The sequence below is a fragment of the Macrobrachium nipponense genome, chromosome 43 (assembly GCF_015104395.2).
Source record: "Macrobrachium nipponense isolate FS-2020 chromosome 43, ASM1510439v2, whole genome shotgun sequence".
In the NCBI taxonomy this organism is placed as follows: Eukaryota; Metazoa; Arthropoda; class Malacostraca; order Decapoda; family Palaemonidae; genus Macrobrachium; species Macrobrachium nipponense.
The window spans coordinates 36,853,812-36,872,486 of NC_061104.1; the positions used below are offsets into that span (position 1 = coordinate 36,853,812).

Below are 18,675 nucleotides of genomic sequence, written 5' to 3' on the forward strand. Positions count from 1 at the left end.
TTGAATATTACTAGAATGTAAGTTTTAGCTTATAATTGCATTTTTGACCATTTCGGTAGAGTCAAAGTTGACCGAAGGTTGATATTTTGGCAATTATCGTTATTTATATGAAAATATTTCAAAACTGATAAAAGCTACAACCATGGGTTGTTTGTTGTCGTATTCTACATAAAATTGCGCACTTTTCCATACATAAAACTTTATGTAACGGCTAATTTAAAATGGTGCAAAAATTATGTCAGTGACAAAATAATTTCTGAGATGTGTCGCTGATGCTTTTTAGTGCGAGAAGAAAGAAATTTGCACTTGCGCGCCTGGGTAACAATTGTAAACAAAACAACAGCTTGATCCGTGAGCTCCCAGCATCCCCCAAGGCGCGTGATTCAAAAGTTTTCACCTAGTAGGCCTTTAACTATTTTTCCGCAAATTTAAAAAAAAAAACTTTATATCGACGTACCATATGTCGGTTCGGCACCCAACAGACAATTTATATCGACGTTTAATATGTTCAATCGGCATTAAAGGGTTAATTTTCTGTGCAGTTCCCTTGCTTTAAAAGTCACTTGGTCCTTCATCTGTTTGTAGGTTGTTTGAATGCATGTCCCCTTCTCTTCAGATAAGGGAAGAGAGGGATAGACAAAGAAATAAACCTGTTAATTTAATTTGCAAGTTTTATTGTCTCCAATACTTTTTGGTTCTACCAAGCCTTCTTCAAAATATATGATGCAAATTCAAGTAATGAGTTTTCATCATGTATTTTGAAGAAGGCTTGGTAGAACCAAAAAGTATCCCAGAAATCTAGCAGATGCAACATCCCGTATGTCCAACCAGTGTTGCTGTGTGTTTTTCATTTGATAACATGGTCAGATGGTGATGTCTGGTATCTCTCTGTGGCCACAATGACTACTATATCTTTCATTGTGAAAAAAAAATCACTTGAACATTGCTTTAAATTTGGTAAGTTTTGATATTGAAAAAAACTACCACAGATAAAATATGCATGGAATATAAGCTTAAAGATGCATAATAATTCGTAAAGTCAATTTGAATATCTATCTCCTTCTGATATACAACTTTGACAATAACAACGTAAATTATATAGATGCAATTGCAAGAGCAACACTGATGTTTAGACATTTATCTACACTGAGTTTGGTCAAGGCGGCAACACTGTGTCCAACAAGCTAGAGGTGCGGTATTCTTTCCTCAGCTTTTACACAGCAGAAAGATAATTCCTGGTGGGGAGAACCAACTACAGAGGGTCCTCAGTAATCACAGGGGGGTTGGGACCACAACCACCCGTGTTTAAACAAATATCTGCATGAAGTTATGACACCCCTTGAAAAATGCTTAGGCTATAGCTTAACTGCCTGCTTCAATAGTTAAAACACCAAATATACCTTAAACAATCGTATGGGTACTCACCAATTATCTAACCTAGCCTATGTTGATTGAAAATGATGCGTACATATGTACTTATTAAACAATTTAAAACTATCCATAAAGAACAAACACAACATTGCTTGCTTCATAGTAGTAGTAGTAGTAGTAGTAGTAGCGTGAGATTCGCCTATGAAATGGCTCCCTTGCTTGTTTTATTCCTCCATTGTTTGTGTTGTTTAAGTTGCATGTCTCTAGAATGCCAGAAATCTTTTATAAATTCTTTCCTATTTTCAATTGCTCCCTTCAGCAGATCTGCAAACAAAAGTATACTAATGTTACGGATCGAGATCTGCTCAGGTTCTTTATTAAAATAAACAAAAAGGTTTCAAGACCAACAATTGAAACACGGGATACAAATATAGAAAGGAACTCAAACAGAACAGAAGTTTATTTACAAGCTTATTCACAAAGATGAATGCAGACTGGTTTCTCCTATTTACATAACAAAGTTAAATCTATTTGTGAAAAGGGGGAAACAGAGCGGTAATGAAAATACTTGCTAGCCAGTATTGCAGCTGTTGAGCTCGGTTCTTCGAAGCGATGGCTTCACAAGAGAGCAGTAAAAATTTCAGATTAGCTGCTTCTTATCTTCACACTGCCGGAAGGAATGACTTAGTCTCGAAACTTGAAGGGCAGGTTACTTTTCAAAACCACTTGCAGGACCCTTCTTCACAGAAAGGGTTTACTCGGTGTCGGGACTTCTTTCTCTCCGACTACAAACTACGGACTTTACTTTCTTATTTCCGTTTCCACTCTCTCTCTTGTGTGTCCTCTTCCTCTCTTAGCCTTTGTCTCTTCCTTCTTCTCGTATCTCTGATGATCTGATCCTCTCTACTTCCTCAGAGTCCTATATATATATATATATGTTGATCTTGGCACGGGGCTGAAAGGACGGAGCTAACCAGCGAACGTCTCCATCCCTCGGCAGGAACTTTTTAAATGGCTCTTGACGAAATATTACGTCATATTCAAAGCTCTGCGTTTCTAGCGATGGCCACATGCTGGAGTTCCACAAAACAACAGAGTATTCTCAAACAATCATGAGAACAGACGCCCCAAACACGTGCGGGAATGCCTCCTTGCTGCAGACCTACTTGAAGAAGATACATTTTCCTTTCCTTTAATAGTATATGTTCCTTTGCTATAAAGTGATTACCATGACAACTAGCTAACAATTCCTCTTTATTTTCCTAATATCGCTGCTGCAGAAAACTACATACATGCATATATCTATTTTGTGAATTAATACATTTGTGAAAAAAAATTATTTACTGGTTATGTACAGTACCGTACTGTCATATTAAATGTCTAAACAAAGCAAAATACAGTAATCAAAGTGGTTTTTTGTCTTTTGAAAAATTTTTGTTACACTGTTTGTGTTATGAGCAACAGTTGTGTATGGAACCAGAATGATTGGCGCTTCCACATCGTCTTTCATTGGCCCACTGAGGTCAGCTTTCAGCCAGGTACATTCTAGGTTCTTGGAACATACTGGCCAACAAGCTCAGCTGCCAGACATAGGTGATATGGAGTGAATGGCCCCTACACAACTGTTAGGAAAAATGTAAATGACTTTTAAAATTTGTTTTTCTTTTATAAGTTTACAGTCAAATATTAGTGTGTAATATAGGATACATATTTTAAAGGATGATGAGGTGGCTAGTTATTATTTTGAAGTAATCCTTCTGTAACTTGGATTTTCACAAATCTGGAACTCTTCAGGCAACAGTGGTGGTGGATTAGTAAATGTACCTGCACAAAAAATATGTAATATAAGTATGTGTGTTATCAAATAATTATATTCATCATTATTTTGTTTTTAAAAATAAACCCTCTTTTCAGATGCTTGACATATTAGTTGATGTGATGGCTTTCGGTGCAATTGATCCATGCAAAATATGCAGTGACGGACGCATGAAATACGAGTAAGTTGAATTTCTGAGTAATGCTTTTTTAATGTAATTTTCGTGCTTGGCTACTTCTGTTATTTTCTTGTTTTTTATTTATTTTTGTGATAGCAAGGTAAATCACATGTAAAGAACTTCAAGTTTGCAAGTTAGGAAAAATCCAAATTACCTTTAAGATTTATTTTGACTCGACAACATTTTTCACTAGAAGTGAATTTGTCTTGGTAATTATAATAATTTACACATGACCAAGATATAAATGTCAACCATTGTATAAATTGAATAACCATGTTTTCATCTGCATAGTATTCACGTTACTAATTTTGCATTTACAGGTCTGGAAAAGGATATGTTTGTAAAGGAAATCTTACAGAATGGACCAGGTGTACTAGTGTGTTAAAAGAACCTAGTCGGCGGAAGTTCCTGGTTCCTGAGGAGTTGAAAACAGCTTTTGATTTCCTGTATGTATTGAATCTAATAAGAGAGTTATTGTTATTAGTACAGCACTACAGTTATGTAATGCCCTCATGTTTTGGAATATGTACTAATACCAAAGTATATTTTATGATTATACAAGAGCACTTGAAAACTTGAATGGAATGTGTATGAATGAAAACTGGAAAATAGTGAATGGTATGGTATATTGCTTTTTTGTACTGTACTAATTAGATTTCAAGAAAAATCTAAATAGATTTTTATTTTAGAATTGTTGGAGAATGAATTAGGAAAGAATTTTAGTTTTTGTAAATACATAAGTCATCTCTCAATAATCAGGATTAATAGAGCCAAGGCCCTGTCGGATCGGGGCAAATAAAAACCCTACGAGCATAAAACGGGGTCTCCGTTACCTTACTCCCCCTACCGTGTCAACACCGTATAACTATAAACACTAAATATGTATGTCTATACTCAACAACCATCACACTTTAAACCAAAATCTTTGCAAAAGGCAATTATCTACTGTTTTTTCCATATTTGCAACAAAATGTATTGTATAAATACGCTTTAAAAAAGGTGAGAGCCCTTCTTTTTCTCTCATAAACGACACGTTTTGGTAGGTAGGTAACATAACTATGTTAACCACAGCCTACTATGGTTTTATCACCATTAATGTATTTTTATATAGCAACTGGTAAAAGGCTATTACAGCTGTATGTATTTAAAATGAAGGTAATTGTAATGAAACTAATAATTTACTTAATGAATACATTTAGTATAGTGTATTATTATCATGTTCTTATTGTAATAAAAAAAAATTATCATTACCATATGCACTTACGTAGGCTAGGCTAATTTTTGTTCTCAAAATCAGCTGATTAAGGCCCTACTATCAAAGTAATGAGGAGAATAATTTTGTTCATATGCGGAACAAACCTTTGGTCTTAACAACAGGATATGTCCAAGTGCAGCTGGTAAAATCCTGTAGTTAAGACCTCAGGTTTGTTAGCTTTGAAAAATACAAATTGACTAAAATTTGTCATTTTTAGCCTGTAAAAGAAATGGGTTAATACTGGTATTATTATTTTTGTTTTTGTACATGAAACAATTCAGTTGCTTATGTCCATACTAGATGTTGGTTATTTCTGATGGCATTGGCTTTGGCCAAAAGAGAAAGTGAATTAATTACAAGCTATGTCATTGTTAGTAGGGTTTTCATGACTGGAACATAACTATCTTTTTGGCATCCTTTTGTGCCAAGAATGATGTGAAGGCCTTATCTCTTCCAAGAATTTTCTCCCTTTTCCTAGACCAAAGGGATTTGTATGTTCCATCTTAAACCATTAGGGAAGCATATAGAGTAACCTATTTTGCTCTGCCAGGATGTCAAAGAATGCCATGGCTTTCTTGATGAGGTCTTTAATCCTTGAGGCACATTATGCAGTGTCACTAAAGGTTTGTCCCCAATTGAAGGTGAAACCATATGATGTCATAGCAGCAGCAAACACCTGTTAGCTTTCATCAGCACCTCTCTCTAGAACGTCTAGTTTTGCCAGCACAGTGATGTAGCTCTGTATTCACTTCTAACTACTTAAGGGACATCAAGATCCAGTTTGGAGACTGTCATATGTTAGCACCTCTATTTTAGGCAAAGAAATCATCTCCTAGTCTTCCTTTTATATGTTTTGAATAGATGAAGGTTTGCTCTATCAGCCTCCTTTCTGGTTACATGGGGAACCTTATGTATTTGAGGTTGTATACATGGAATTTTACTACACTTTTGTTTTTGATAATTTTGCCTAGTTGTCATTTCTTTTTCTCGTAGATGAGGGCAAACTAAGTCTTGTTTAGTCTTAGGTTGCAGAGCTGTTGCTCCTCATTGGAGAAAGCTACTGTGAGCTGATTAAATGCCACCTTTCTTCCAAATTGGTGTTGTTGTTTTGGGTGTGAGGTACCACAGCAACTTGATTAGGTAGGTGGTAACTCATTAGAGACCTTGATTTAGTTGTCTTTGTGGCTCTCTTGAGCTCTGCAGGCTTGAAGCACAGGAGCCTAATTGCCATCGTGCATTGCACATCATCAACCAGTAGCCATATTTTGGGTCCACATTCCACCTCTTATGATAGTGGACTTCACTTGATGAAGATCCTCATCCGACAACTACTTGCCATGGAATCATATTCATCAGGTAAGCACCAATGAGAATATTTGTAATGATATCTGATAATTTGGTTAGGGAATCTCTTACCCTCCTCCAGCAAACAAATGTTGGAATCAGAAAATGATAGAAGGTAAGTAATCACCTCTAAAATGGTGATTTATATGGTAAAATTAATTTTAATGGGGTACTTACCCTATATCATTGAGAACCCTCTCCTCCCATCTCAAAGGTTTAAGAGAATAATGACAACCAGAACTGTTGTTGTCTTACCACACCCTCCAAAGAGGGGGGGTTTTAGCTATTGGGTATGAGAAATAGCCTGCTGCCCTTACAACCACCTTGTGATATCAGGAACTGGTTGACATATCTAAAACATAAATTCCACTTTTGCCTGCGATTTTTTTTTCAACATAATGAAAAACAGATATGTGTTAATGTCTATAATATAAAGGGCTACCCCTCTTTTTTGCAGGAATAGGTTCCAGAACACACTACGGAAATGCAAATGCCCTAAGAAAAACTCTTAAAACTGCCAAGTACATTGCATGCACCCCTTAAACTAAAATGCTTATAACTGTCTATTTTAACAGTTCACTGCCCAATTTAATATGAAAAAATGTGAATTATTAATAATTTTAGATATGGTCCATATAAAAATATCCAAATATGTGAAAGTTCCCATGGAAACGAAAAATATGTTCCACAAAAATCCGCAACAAAGTGAAGTGGATAATAGTGGTGTAGCTCTGTATGGGAAAATAAATATGTTTGAAATTCTTTGTTCTTGGTTGAAATAACCAAATAAAAAGACATAACTGAAAGATAAAATGGCAAAAACAGCAATACTGATGAAAAATATGGTATTTGCCTATTTAAGAGGTTCAACCTGCATTGGTTGTTTCCACAACCAGTAAATATCAATTGTCCAGAGTTTCAAGAGTCTTATAACTTGAAGGAAAACAGTAGTCTCATGATGCATATACCACCTCATCCCTCAGGCACCCAAAATGACTTAACCCATTTTCATGAGTGTAGTGCAGTTAATGGTTCTTTCCAGGATTCTCCGACTCATTTCCTCTGCAGAGTCTTTCTTCCCCTGTGAGGAGAAACCATTGTTTTTGCTGGCCAAATCCTTTAGTAATTCATCGTCTACCAACACTACTACAGGCAAAATCTCTTGTCAAGTACTATTACAGGAAATACATCCACTCTTGGACCTTAAGTTTTTGTTTTCTTTAGAAAGAGTTATCCTCCCTCTTAAATAATAATTTATGCACCTTGTGGTTAATGAGTCTTAATGAACAGGATCCAGGTGGCGCAGGAGCCTTGTCGCTTTTGACTGATAGACAAAAGATGTGTGAATTGGGGAATTTAAATACTACCACTAATGTAGGCATACCTATGTCTGGGGGTGTATTAAAAATATTTATATTTCTTATAAAAAATTTTTGTTTTATTTTTATAAAGCTGGAAAAGAGGCTTCAGATTTTTTCAACTTTGGTAAACTCTTTTTCATGTGTTGTTTTAAGCTGTAATGATGGGTAAGGTCGAGATCTCGGTAAAGTGTAGCCCACTATGTAGTCATATGTCCAGGTCCACATGCATTTATTTCCTTGACTGCTTTTCATCTTATTTGTAAGTGATACTGGTTTTGTGTTCTTCTGTTTGTACATTTTATTGTTTTAACTATTTTATGATCTGTAGTTTTGTAAGAGAAATGGTGGTAACTAACATTTTACTTTTAGGAGTGTCATATATGGTAGTTTTTAATCTTTTGATATTTGGTTTTCAGACCTTTTTTTTTTCTTTTCAGGGCAAATTACAAGTTCCCAGGAGTTGGGAAAAGGATTTGGATTGATCATGGACCGTCATCTGCAGAAGTTGCAGTCAAAAAAGAAAATGGGTATGTTGTACTGTGTTTCAAGTCATTTGATGTCATATATAGAATACAGTTTTGTCAGGTTTCATAAATGTTAATTTTGCAATATATTGTGAGACTAGGATTGTTAGCTTTTTGTTTTTGTCATTAATGTATGTATTATTGACTATGCCATTATTCTTTCCATAGTCTTGATTCTCCTCAGTATTTCCTTCTCTTTTTTCCTCAGTTCTCATTGTTTGACTGTTTAATTGTCTAATGTGAGCACTGAACTCTGTCCTTCCAGTTCTTTGATAGCCCTGTGTCCTGTAACTCTTATTGCTGGGGAGTTCTGCAAGCAAAGGAGACATCTGACGATTAGCCATACCTGTGCACTTACAAACTGTCTTAGATAGATTGTAGCAGAGTGCCATTGCGCACTTATTGTGACGAGTAGTTCCTCATTAGAAGAGTCGTATAGCCTACATGCTCGACTACAGATCTCAGGGTCAGGGTTCAGTTCCCCGCTCTGTCAATGTGAAATCGGAGGAATTTATTTCTGATGATAGAAATTTTTCTCTCGATGTGGTTCAGATCCCACAATAAGCTGTAGGTCCCATTGCTAAAGTAACTAATTGGTTCCTAGCCGTATAAAATATTTAATCCGTCAGGCCATCCGTAGGAGAGCTGTTAATCAGCTCAGTGGTCTGGTAAAACTAAGATGCACTTAACATTGTGACAAGTCAATGTCTGTTGAGCACATTGTCGTACACTACTCCCAATTTGCAGGCATTGGAGAAAATATGACTGTCTTCTGAAATCTCTAACTAAGATTTTGATAACGAATTTTGGAGCTGCTTATGACCTGTTATGAAAGAAATTGGTATTTTAGTAACATTTGAAAAAAATTTAAATTTAATGTAAATGTATGAATATGTAAATGATAGGCATTTGTGTGTGCTTGTAATGGGGGAGTTTTGAATAATTTTTAGCGGTAATTCATTCAATTGAAGACTTAAAAATGGGCCGTGTTGCCCAAATTTCATACTTTCGTTCTTCTAATTACATGAAGTTGTTTACGTAAATGTTGGTTCCCTTGCTGGTGTAAGTAAGCAATGAATGCCTGCTGTTAAATGTAAGCTATGATTTTAGTAGGAACTCCATATCTGATTCAGATGTCTTCAATCCAAGCACCAGAATTTGGTTTTAAAAACATATAACTTTTACCAATTACAGGTACTCCTCATTTAACGACATACTCGTTTTACGACAACTCAGAGTTACGACGGCAGCTTGAAGAGAGGAAAAAAAAAAACATGAAATGAAAATAAAAATATTGCCAAATGGTGGCCAAGATAAAGGCTATTCAGTGCAGATAACCTAGCCTAGCTAGGTTTTGAAAACCTTGAAATCTATGGCTAAAACAATAAATAAGGCTTTATTATACTTTGTAAAGAAAAGCTATATAGTTGAACCTCATAAAACCGGCATTCTACGGTCTGGGAACTCTGTGGTTCGACTTGATTCAGCCGCCATTATTTTGTTGCGCGGCCAAAAGGGTGATGCCATGTATTGTTTACAACTTCTAGACAGCAAAAATTATGCCATATCTCCTTTGTCTTTATGAAAATAATTCTTAGTAATGGAAAGAAAATGTGTGAATTCTTAGTAATGAAAAGAAAATATGTGAAGTTAATTATGTTTTGTATATTAACTTGAAAAATAAATATATTTTTAAAAATATTCCACTTGAGAAGTCTACCAAGGCAAACCTTTTAATAAAAACAATGAGACATTTGGCTTGCACAAATTCCTTACTCTTAGTATGCTTGAAAGACATATGTGATATAGTTTGATAATTCCTTTTATACAACAACTGTGTAATTACATAAGTATTCGATATGTAACCCATGTGATCAGATGATGCAAGCGTAAATCTTTATCTAAGCTAGAAAATGTTTATCCCATTAGCAAATAGTTCAGAGTTCACCTTCCTCAGTAGGTGGCGGTGTGCTTTGTTTACGTTTTGACGGCAACATTCAAATGCACTGTGATTGCCGAAATTCATTAATTATTTTTTCCAAAATTCATTCATAATTTTTTTCATCTTACTACCCTCTACAGTCAGAATAAATGTTGAAGAAACTCATAGCAATAATTATTAAATACCACATTTAGTATATTAAAGTCACCAATAATAATGTGCAGATTCTGAGGAGAAGTTTAGTACTGTATTGATTTACTATGAGGCTAACTTGGGAATGTATGCTAAATGTGTTAAATAAAGTACACTATTTTAAAGAAAATTATACACTAGGAAGTTATAAAATGATGAAGTTAAAGTATGTGTAATAAAATGATAAAAAGCATTGTCAGAACTTAGCCAAGTAGTAGGCTATGTCAGAAACTAGTTCTGTGTATAATACATGATTGAAAATTAATGCTATTAGTCGAAATAAAGAGAATAACACGCTTAGTGATGATTTTGTTTAACGATGTGGTCAGTGGAACGGAACCCCTTTGTTAAACGAGGAGTATCTGTATATGTTAACAGCTGAACATTAATGCAAATAATTAAATTTAATATCGTTGCTAGGTTGGTAAAATGTACGGTGAAAAAGCAACAGAATTCATTTTTTAATCGTAAATTTTTTGACGAACCATTTATTCTACCAGGGCTATGATGTCAGATTCAGAGAAGCCTCTTGAAAGTATGAAGTTTGTTATTGTTGGTGATAAATTTTCCAAGGAGAAAGCTTCAATGAAAGAAACCATTAAAAGACTTGGTGGAGAAGTTGTTTCGAAGGTTGAAAAAAACACTGCAGCTGTTATTACAACTCCAGGTAAGTCATTATTTTTACGTTATCTTTTTTTTTTTTTTTTTTTTTTTTAATTTACATTATAGATATTTTCTATTTCATTTAAGGAAACTTGTTTAGAGTACCGTTCCTTAATTTTACATTACCTTTCATTAATTGTAAGATGCCTCATTGTATATAGAACAGTCCCAGTTAACCAACCATCTTTGGATGAACAGAAATCTCCCATTACATATGGCAGTACCTTCATTCCTTGGTGCAGCTCAACAAACACCACAATTTTAACAAAAATAAACACCAACCAACATCGAGACTACACAACAACTCAAAACAACAAATCAATAACACAACAAACACCAATCAACATCAAGAGTTCACAACAACTCACAACCAGAACAATTCACAAATCAAACAACAGAAACTCACAAGCCCAACAACCTTCAGACGGACACAACATAACAAACTCAGTCACACAATATCAAAACAATCCAGAAAACATACAACAGCAACTCATTACCTCTGTCCAAAAAAACTGCCTCACTTTACTGACTGCCAAATACAGACTGATCACTTCTCACTCCCTCAAGGCTCCGCGACCGAATCCGCAGATGAACCCAACCGCCCTCCAACAAGCAATTCACTCACTACCCATACACCATCCACGCTCTCTCTCTCTCTCTCTCTCTCTCTCTCTCTCTCTCTCTCTCTCTCTCTCTCTCTCTCTCTCTCTCTCTCTCTCTCTCCCCAAATGGAAAACCATAGACACCAACCCTTCCCCATACTACCTTAACAATAATAAACACAAAACATGATACAGCAAACACACACAACATCCAAACTCTTCCTGTTGCCTCCAACGAACACAAACAACCTAACGAGACAATCACCAAAACAACCAGCCTCTCTCTCTCTCTCTCTCTCTCTCTCTCTCTCTCTCTATCTCTCTCTCGTCTCTCTCTCTCTCTCTCTCGCTTCTCTCTCTTCTCTCTCTCTCTCTCTCAAGTGGCCCTTGAGAACGTTGTCAAATGCAACTCTACATCACTCCTCCATATGATGAATATGGCCTGGTGCTCGGCCTCTTCACTATAATGTTCTGAAAAAATACTAGCTAATTTTTGTTTTAACTTTTTTATATATTGCAAAATTACCAATTACAGCTAACATTATTTGGTAGTAGATAAATAAAAATTGCAATATTTTCTGAGTAAAACTTAGGATAAATGATTGTCTTGCATATTAGGAATATTTTGTTCATGCATATTAGGAACGTTTTGTTCAGCTAAAGCAGACTGGTACAACTGGGAGAGTTGTTAATGAAATAGAGCATCTTATATTTAAAAAGTTTTTATAAAAACTTCTTTTTGTGTTAAATCGTCAATTATTTTAGTGTATATGTATGGCATTTCCTTATATTATTGTAGGTGGCATATTTCATTCATTGGTTAACTAACTAACTCTTCAGGTGGTTAAGCCTTTGTGCTATAAAATACTAGATGATTTATATTATACAATTAGCACGTATGTGATTACTGTACAGGTACTCCTTATTTAACGACGTACTCGTTTTACGACAACTTAGTTACGACGACAACATGAAGAGAGAGAGAAAAAACATAAAATGAAAATATAAACATTGCCAATGGTGTCCAAGAGAAAGGCTATTCAGCACCAATAATGTAGCCTAGCCTAGGTTTTGAAAACCTTGAAATCTGAAATCTATGGCTAAAACAATAAATAAGGCTTTAATATACTTTGTAAAGAAAAGCTATGCAGTTGAGCCATGGTCTGGGAACTCCACTGGTTGGCTTGATTCAGCCGCCATTAGTTCGTTGCGCGGCCGAACAGGTGGCACCACGTTTGTTTACAACTTCAAGACAGCAAAAATTATGCCATATCTCCTTTATTTTAGTGAGAATATTTCACTCGAGAAGTCTCTACCAAGTCAAACCTTTTAATCAAAACAATGAGACATTTGGCTTGCACAAATTCCTTACTCTTATTATGCTTGAAAGACATAATACAGTTTTATAATTTTTTATACAACTGTGTATTTACATAAGTATTCGAGTAGTGCCTCAGTGGCGTGGTTGGTATGGTATTAGCATCCCACCTCGGTGGTCGTGGGTTCGATTCTCGGCCATTTCATTGAGGAGTGAGAGATGTGTATTTCTGGTGATAGAAGTTCACTCTCGACGTGGTTCGGAAGTCACGTAAAGCCATTGGTCCCATTGCTGAATAACCACTGGTTCCATGCAACGTAAAAGCACCATACAAACAAACAAACAAACATAAGTATTCGATATGTCACCCATGAGATCAGATGATACTTTATCAATGCTAGAAAATGCTGGTCCCATTAGAGAATAGTTTAGTGTTCACTTTCCTCAATAGATGGTGTTGTGCTTTGTTTACGTTTTGACATTGACATTCAAATGCCCCGTGATTGCCTAAATTCATTTGTTACTTTTTTCATATCACTGTGGTGGGATCACAAGCTAAAAAAACAAGTGCAAAACCCTCCCCACATTAACCTACTCGATCCATCTGCCAAACCAGTCACACTTTCTTCTTTACACAACAAATACAGGAGGACAATTGACCTACACCTATACAAAACAAAACACATGTACCTACCAACACTATACAAAAACAAAAAAAAACAAAACACATGTACTTACCAATCAATCCAGTTACTCCGGGCTATCCTGTGCTGTCCGCTGGTCGAGGTCACAGAGATATAAACAACAACAACACCACAACAACAACCAAGAACCACACCACCACACAAACCCAACAACAACACCCAAGGACTACAACAAGGACTACAACAACCACAACTCAACAACAACACAACAACAACCAAGGAACACAACACAAAACAACCAAGAAACACAACCACAACCTAACAACACGGCAAACAACCAAAAACTCAACAACACACAAAAGACCACTGCACAAACAACACCAAAAATCACAACAGCACAGGCACAACAACTCTAAACAAAAACACCAACCTAACAACTATAACAACAAATCAATAACACACAAAACTCAACTAACTCACAATGCCTTCAAAGAACTCCTTCCCACACTAGTAACTGTCACCAGTTCTGACTAAAGACTAAAGACTAAAGACTAAAGACTGACTCAAAACACCAAAAAACACAGAACTCTGATCTCTACCAGCAGACAACCCAGCCAGAACTCACTAACAGCCAATACAGTCTTTAACTATCCATACAGCAATTACCTTTCCCTCTCTCTCTTCTCTTCCTCTTCTCTCTCTCTCACTTTCTCTCTCTCTCGTCTCTCTCTCTCTCTCTCTCTCTCTCTCCTCTCTCTCTCTCTCTCTCTCTCACACACATTGTCAAATGGAACTCCATAACTTCTCCATATCACTACCCTCTACAATAAAAATAAATGATGAAGAAACTAATAGCGATAATTATGAAATACCAAATTTAGAATATGAAAGTCACAGCTAAATTATGTGCAGATTCTGAGAAAAGTTTAGTACTGTATTGACTTAGTATTGTATTGACTTACTAATTGGCTAACTCGGGAATGTAGGCTAAATGTGTTAAAGAAAGTACACTATTTTAAAGAAAATTATACATTATGAAGTTATAAAATCATGAAGTTAAAGCATATGAGTAATAAAATGATAAAAAGTGTTGTCAGAACTTTGCCAAGTAGTAGGCTATGTCGGAAACTAGTTCTGTGTATATGACTGAAAATTAATGCTATTAGTCGAAATAAAGAGAATAACACATTTAATGACGAATTCGTTTAACGGCATGTTCGCTGGAACGGAATCCCATCGTTAAACGAGGAGTACCTGTATTACCAAGGATAGCCTTTCCTTCTGGTGACCTAAATCATTTATGGATGCTATCAGAGTGTACCTTTAAGAGTTCAGATAGAAGTTTTCCCACCCCAATATTATGGCAGTATGAATTTTGTACATTTAATCTTGATTATTAGGAGTTTCTCTTGATTGGTTTATGTAATTGTGTGTGCTTTAAATTTCTATGCAGTAAACTGATATAAATGGCAGCACTTTTGCTATGTTTATGTTGTCCTTTTTAGTAGTTTTGCTTTGCTTTAGATAATTGAGGGTTATTAATGCAATTTATTTGGTTACTTTTTCAAGAAAGATGAGTTTGTTAATGTTGTAGGATCATTATATTTTCAGTGATGGATGTTTGTCAGTTAATTATTATTAAGTAAATATGCCCAAAAAGTTTTTTGTGAGTGTCCAAAGCATGATAAAAAACATGCATGTCATATTGTTCATACAGAAATAAAAATCCTTATTCTTTTTTTTAAAGGGATTTAGACTTTCAGACTAGGTCGTTAACTACCAATGGTAGGTGTGGAGCCCTGCTCGCTCATCAATCTATGCTCCACTTTCCTATGCTGCCATCTGGTGAAGATGTCTGCATTTCTCTGCCCAACTGCCCCTTGCTCTCTCTCTCTCTCTCTCTCTCTCTCTCTCTCTCTCTCTCTCTCTCTCTCTCTCTCTCTCTCTCTCTCTCTCTCTCTCTCTCTCTCTCTCTCTCTCTCTCTCTCTCTCTTGCTTGCTTGCTTGAAATAACCAGCCCGAGAGGAGCCTTTATTTATAATAATAATAATTTTGCTTAAAATATATTTGTGTGTGTTTGTTTGTTTTTAAGTATGCAGACCCCTCAGTCACTTTAGCTCTGTGGAGAAGAAATTGCAGGTTATATGTGTTAGTCTAGAAAGGATGGGCCATGTAAGAGGTTTCTCTCCTCTTGGAAGTTACCCCTCACTCATTATGCATTTCATGCTGAAAACAAAAGAACCTGACTTGAGCTCTATTTCAGGTGTTGTGGAGGCTGAGGGACTTTGGGAGTTGTGACCCTCTCTAGGTCTCTGCGGAGTCAAGTGTCTCGGCTTTTTGATCACTCAAAGGATATGAGGGCCTGCCCTACTTCCCTGGTAACCCCTCATGCAGCATAAGTGATGTGTCTCCTGGTGCTGCCATATACATCGTGTCTGGGTGATGCCCTCCTCCCTCTGCTGTTGTCAAAGCCTGTGCTTGGCAAGTAATAGTCCAAGCAGAGCAGTAAATCGTAATCTTCGTCTTCACTGTTGAGTGCTATCAGCAAGTCTTGTTGAACTTCTGGTGACCAGCCCTTATGCATTTATTGCAAACGTGAGTATCTCTGTACCCATTGCCTAGCACACAGGTGCAATTACTACCCAGAGTTCTCCAGACCCCAGTGTACCAGTGCCACACTCAGCATGCCTACCAAGGCCACCAGTAGCCAGCTTACCTGGGCTACCAGTACTAACCCTGGTCTCTTCCCATTAGTACCATCGTACTGCTGCTGTGGTTGCCAAGTGCATGGGTGCAACAGCTACCCAGGGTTCTCTAGACCCCTGGTTTTCTGGTACAGTTCCTGGTAGCTCTCCTACCCGAGCTGCCTGGTCTTGCTGGTGGTTCCATCATTACCGCTGCTCCCATTGCTGACAGCAGTGGTGCAACCGCTACCTGGAGTTCTCCAAACCCTGTGTACCAATACTGACCCCAGTGGCCCACCTGCCTCGGCTACTGGTACCAGTCCCAGTAGCCCATCTACCAGTGCTGGCATGTCCCATTTAGAGAAGGTAACCAAGGAGCATACCGATGCTCCCTCACACCCCCCCCCCCTCTTCCCCCCCCATCCTGCTATTTAAAGAGAGTGGCCCAAGGGTCCCTGGACAGTGGTTCGGCCTGACTGGCTGGGTCACCCGGACAAGGCAAGAGGAGGCCCATGTTCAGTCTTCTTCTCTTGTAGAAGCCTCAGCTTCTGAGAAGGCAGGAGCACAATTATGGGACAGCCCTCATCTACATTCATGTGAGCGGGACCACTCTCCCTGCGGGCATCAACACCACACGTTGACAACCACCCACAGCCTGCTCACCTGCCGGGACTTCATTCTTGGACAGGCTAGACAAGGATGCTCGTGGGCCCTCACTTGTCCCCACCACCACCTCAGTTTTTTTCCCTGGTGCCTAACAGGCTTGGGGCGGGGCTCAGGACTGGGTCTTCTCGCTCCCTTCCTGACCCATACAAGGAGGCCTATATTTCTAGTTCAGTCCTCGAACCGGACAGGATGTATGCTTAAGTGGTTGAGATCACCATGGGGCTCTGATGAGTGTCCCTCTCTGTGGAGGGAGCAGCTCTGGAGGGACCTGAGGGTTCTATTCCCTAGATCATGGACAACCCCAATTTGCATAGACTTTTTTTTTTTTTTTTGAGATAATTAAAATGATAAATTTTAAAGAGACCCTGGTTTTTCCTGCACCATGCTTCCACCATTGAGTCTTTCTGGGGATCCCAAAAGGAACCCAGTTTTGATTGACCTGTCTAGTCTAAGCTTGCTAATGATGGTTCAGGTAAATTCTTTTGGTTACAGACTAGAGAATTCACCCCGGTCCAGTCATTATAGCAAGACACTTCCTCCACCTGTAGCTCACCAGAGGAAAATCTTGTTCCCTTGGGAGCCCCATTGACGACCAAGCAGGTGGACCCAAACCTGACTTATGTGTTCTGATCTGATCTGTGTAGAGGGAGTCTCCCTCATGCAGGTAGAGGCAGTGGAACTGAAATTGACTGCCATGGCAGCATTCCAGTCAGTCTTGTAAATCAATCTTTGACTCCGTCATAAGCCAAGATCACTTCTTCCTTGGGCTCCAGTACGACTGAGGAGAATGCAACCTTCAAGAGACTTACTGTTTAGAGGTAGGGCTATTATTTACCTCCTCCACCAAGCAGCAAACCTGTGGGGGCAAGACACTGTACTATCTCAAACCTCTAGGGTTGTTAGTTCCAAGTTAGCATTGACACTCGGGTACAGACCTGTTCTGGCATCCTCTTCCTCCTTTGCTAAATATGGAGGTTGAGGTGGACAGACTTGCAACAACAAACTTGTTCTCCAGGAAGTGGCTGAGACCTCCAAGTTTTCGCATGGCACTGTGGCCTGACTCCTTCCTCTTCGGGTCAAAAAGTCCCAGGCTTCCTTGGCCCTCGTATAGGTACCCAAACTTACTCTATGCCATTAGTGAAAGGTGTGTAGCTGCCAGGAGGGGAGGCAGTGTTCCTCCCTGCTTGCTGCCTATGGTTTGGGTACTTGTCAAGCCATTGGGCAGCTTGGCACCGACTTGGACTGGAGACCTGGGTAGTGGATGCTCGTCGGATATGGTACCTGCGACCCTTCGAGTCTTCGCCACCTGTCACTCTTGATACGGTCAGGTTGCAGCGTTCATTCCCAGCTTATACCTCTTTCCCTAATGAACTGGTTTGTTTGTCAGACTTAGTATTAGATGGAAACTGTCTGTTCAGTTTTCAATGCCATCAGAGTTGGTGACTTCATGCTTTCAGTGGATTTGAAGTTTGTGTATTTTCAATGCCTATCCATTGGTCTTCCTGCAAGTACCTCCTCTTTATACCCTTTGTGGAGGGGACAGTATTCTAGTTCAAGAAGATTGGTTTTGGACTGTCAGCCATTTCCCCAAGTGTTCAATAGGGTATTCACGTTGATCTCAGCTCAAGTTCATTCACATGGGTACATCTGTGGAAGTACACGGATGATTTGCTGGTCCTTGAGAGCTCGTTGCTGCATTTGCTTAAGGACAGATATCAGCTTCTTGAGTTTTCTCTACAACCTGAGTGTAATGATCAACATTGAGAAATCAGATCTCACACCCAAGCAGAGGATAAAGTATCTGGGCATGATGATTTACATGGCAGCAGGGAGGGTTTTTCCTTCGGATTCTCGTATTGGCAGTTTGAGAGGCAGCACAGAAGCTCCTACCGAGGTGCTCCTGTTGTTGGATGCATCTACAGGAATGGGGCGCACACCTGGAAGCATTGTTGGTTTCAGGTGTGTGTGTGTGGGACCAGAACAACAGACACTCCCATCTGTGTCACAGAAGTCAGGGCAGCATTTTTAACCCTGCAAGAGTTTCAGGATGAAGTGATGGGGTGCTCCATGGTGTTCAATGAGTGACAACACTACAATAGCATACATCAACAAGCA

At 38.2% G+C, this 18,675-nt stretch overlaps 1 protein-coding gene across 1 annotated transcript in view; it reads left to right on the forward strand.

Annotated features, from left to right (window-relative positions):
- Positions 1–18,675, forward strand: part of LOC135213654 (poly [ADP-ribose] polymerase 1-like) — a 265,109-nt gene that overhangs the window by 157,711 nt on the left and 88,723 nt on the right. Inside the window, exons 6-9 of the mRNA XM_064247696.1 lie at positions 3,286–3,368; positions 3,686–3,811; positions 7,763–7,852; positions 10,484–10,650. Of these exons, the coding sequence (XP_064103766.1) occupies positions 3,286–3,368; positions 3,686–3,811; positions 7,763–7,852; positions 10,484–10,650 (466 nt within the window). The remainder of the gene's footprint in view (positions 1–3,285; positions 3,369–3,685; positions 3,812–7,762; positions 7,853–10,483; positions 10,651–18,675) is intronic.